General features: G+C 46.5%; 1 protein-coding gene across 1 annotated transcript in view; it reads left to right on the forward strand.

Moving 5' to 3' along the window:
- The window catches only part of bin1b (bridging integrator 1b), a 16,408-nt gene that overhangs the window by 12,086 nt on the left and 1,892 nt on the right, over nt 1-2,430 (forward strand). Inside the window, exons 15-18 of the mRNA XM_020592110.1 lie at nt 1,146-1,166; nt 1,922-1,975; nt 2,082-2,183; nt 2,350-2,416. Coding sequence (XP_020447766.1) covers nt 1,146-1,166; nt 1,922-1,975; nt 2,082-2,183; nt 2,350-2,416 — 244 coding nt within the window. The remainder of the gene's footprint in view (nt 1-1,145; nt 1,167-1,921; nt 1,976-2,081; nt 2,184-2,349; nt 2,417-2,430) is intronic.

Here is a 2,430-nt window from a genome sequence, read left to right on the forward strand (position 1 = left end):
TGCTGATTCTCACCCGAGCCGCTTCACACTCGGCTGCAAACCGCCCCAGTGCACGCTGGAGGTCCTGGTTTGATGGTTTGAGCTCTGCACTTTGGAAACAAAAAACTCAGAGTCAAAGTGCCAGAGGAGCTGAGAGGCCGTCCTGGTTCATGCACTGCTACACCATAAGAATCAGTACAGAAACTGATTGGAACCAGTGTCGACTGGTGTAATGTGCTCTCTCCCTCCAGCATGTCAGGTGCTGCTGTAATGTTTGGCCGTGTTCAAGTGCTCATGTAGTACCCCCCCTAACCTGAGATCATGTGTTTGTGTGTGTGTGTGTGTGTGTGAAGCAGTGTGAACCCTGGTCAGGGGTGAACCTGGTGGATTGGGATGTGGAGCTATTTCAGCCAGTCACACTCCCAGCTCCCAAGGTGGGTGAGCTTCACTGAGGTAAAAGGTCAGAGGTTCTGTAAAGGGTTAAGGACTGTGTTTACATGCAGTTTATTAAACTACACGCAGGGCTGCAGCTACAGCTAACAATATAGTTCGTCAGTGTTTTTGGCTCAAGATTTCGCCAAGTCCCCAGAAGTGCAGTTTAGTAGAAATGACGATTACAAACAGAACACGCTGGCAGCCAAAAAAGAGGTAAACTCCACATTAAAACTAAGTTTTTCAGATTATTTTGATCTTTATCTGGACTGTTTTTTATAAAACAAACCACAGTCTCGCTGACTGCATGTAGCCACAGTCGCTGTGTGTTAAGCCAGGAGCTCAACCTCTTTTTTTTATATTTGAGCTTGAACAATTCCACGACCTGTTTCTGTACATGCATGCACATTCAGCCTTGCTTTGCATGCACACATGCACATGTATTGACGTGTTACCTGATCAAGTTTACTGATGCTGGCTGACTGTTAAGAGCCTGGAGGAGAGCCAGCCAGTCATGTGTTCTTGGCATTTTGCTGGTGCTGTTATTTGGATTTGTGATAGTCTCTAAGTTCAGTCCGAAAACATGAACTAAATTGTGGTAGCTGTTCACATTGATCCAGATGTGCAGATTTTAATGGGGTGACCAGGCTTGATGTTTGACGTGGGTAATTGTGATGGAAGCTTTTCCATGTTTTGCCCTCACTGGTTGTCTTGTCTCCTACTGCCTACGGAAGGTGCCATCATGGGATTCATGGGTAAGCGTGGGATCATCTGTTTCACATGGGCTTCTCTTGTTCTTTTTTCATTGTTTGTGATGATTTTATAAAGCAGAGAACCACAGCCACTTTTCTTTGGATATCTTCCATATTTATGGTCTGTGAAGTAACCTCTCCTTCCTCTGGCTTCGTGATACCCTGCACAGCCCTGGACTGTCACCTGTATTGTACACTATTAACCCCTTCTGGCTTCTACTCAGCACTGTACACCCTCTTCCTGTGCATCCCCATCTCACTTCCAAACCCATTACCACACTCCACTACTCTGACCCTGTAGCGTGAACAGACCGCTGCAGAGTGTGAACCCCATCACCATGACAACCAGTACCCAGAAGAGACTGATGATGACAGCAGCACCCAGAGCTACACCCAGCCCCAATGGGAAGACCCAGAGACAGCTCAGGGGTGACGATGGAATCAGTGCGGCTCAGTCAAATACTGAGCCCAGCTGGGGATGGCGATGGCGCCCCAGTGGGACAGGGTGGATGGGGTGATGATGAAGTCGCCCAGGTCGAGTTGGGTGGATGGGGCCACAGATCACAGGTTAAGGCCTGGAGGTCAAAGACCCCTCACATTCTGGTGACAGTTACAAAAACTCCTCCCACTATCTGCTTCTTTTTTCCACTTTGGCCTTTTTCCTTTTAGTGCTTTAGATTTTCTTTATTACTTGTCAACTATTTCAGCCAGAGACCCTGAATAATAAACCTGGACTTGCTGTTTATTTTGTGGTGCAGAGTGCAGCGACCAGTGGCACTGATGGTGAACTCCCTCCGGGTTTCCTCTACAAGGTGAGGCTCCGTGCACTAGTCCTGGTCAGTGTCTTGCACTTTCTGATGAGATTCAAGGTCCAGGTTCCATAAAAAAAACTTTATTTTGTTGGTGTTTTTACTTCAGGTAAAAGCAATACATGACTATGCTGCCACTGACCGTGATGAGCTGGAACTGAAGCTGGGAGATGTCGTGCTGGTTCTGGCCTTTGACAGCCCAGATGAACAGGTCATTTTAACTTGTATTTGTCTCTGCTTTTCTGTGCATTTACATTTAGTGATGTTTCATTCAACTCTGGAAACTTTGTCCCAAATAAAAAATGTCTGGTTCTCAAACCTTCATCTAACAAAAAATCCCATTTTGAAAGCTTAGTTTGTGTTTTTTTTTGCTGCAGGATGATGGCTGGCTCCTGGGACTGAAGGAGTCTCAGTGGCTGGAGGAGAAAGACACTTTTAACAAAAGTGGTTTTCCCGAG

This window comes from Monopterus albus, unplaced genomic scaffold (assembly GCF_001952655.1).
Source record: "Monopterus albus unplaced genomic scaffold, M_albus_1.0 scaffold16.1, whole genome shotgun sequence".
Taxonomy (NCBI): Eukaryota; Metazoa; Chordata; class Actinopteri; order Synbranchiformes; family Synbranchidae; genus Monopterus; species Monopterus albus.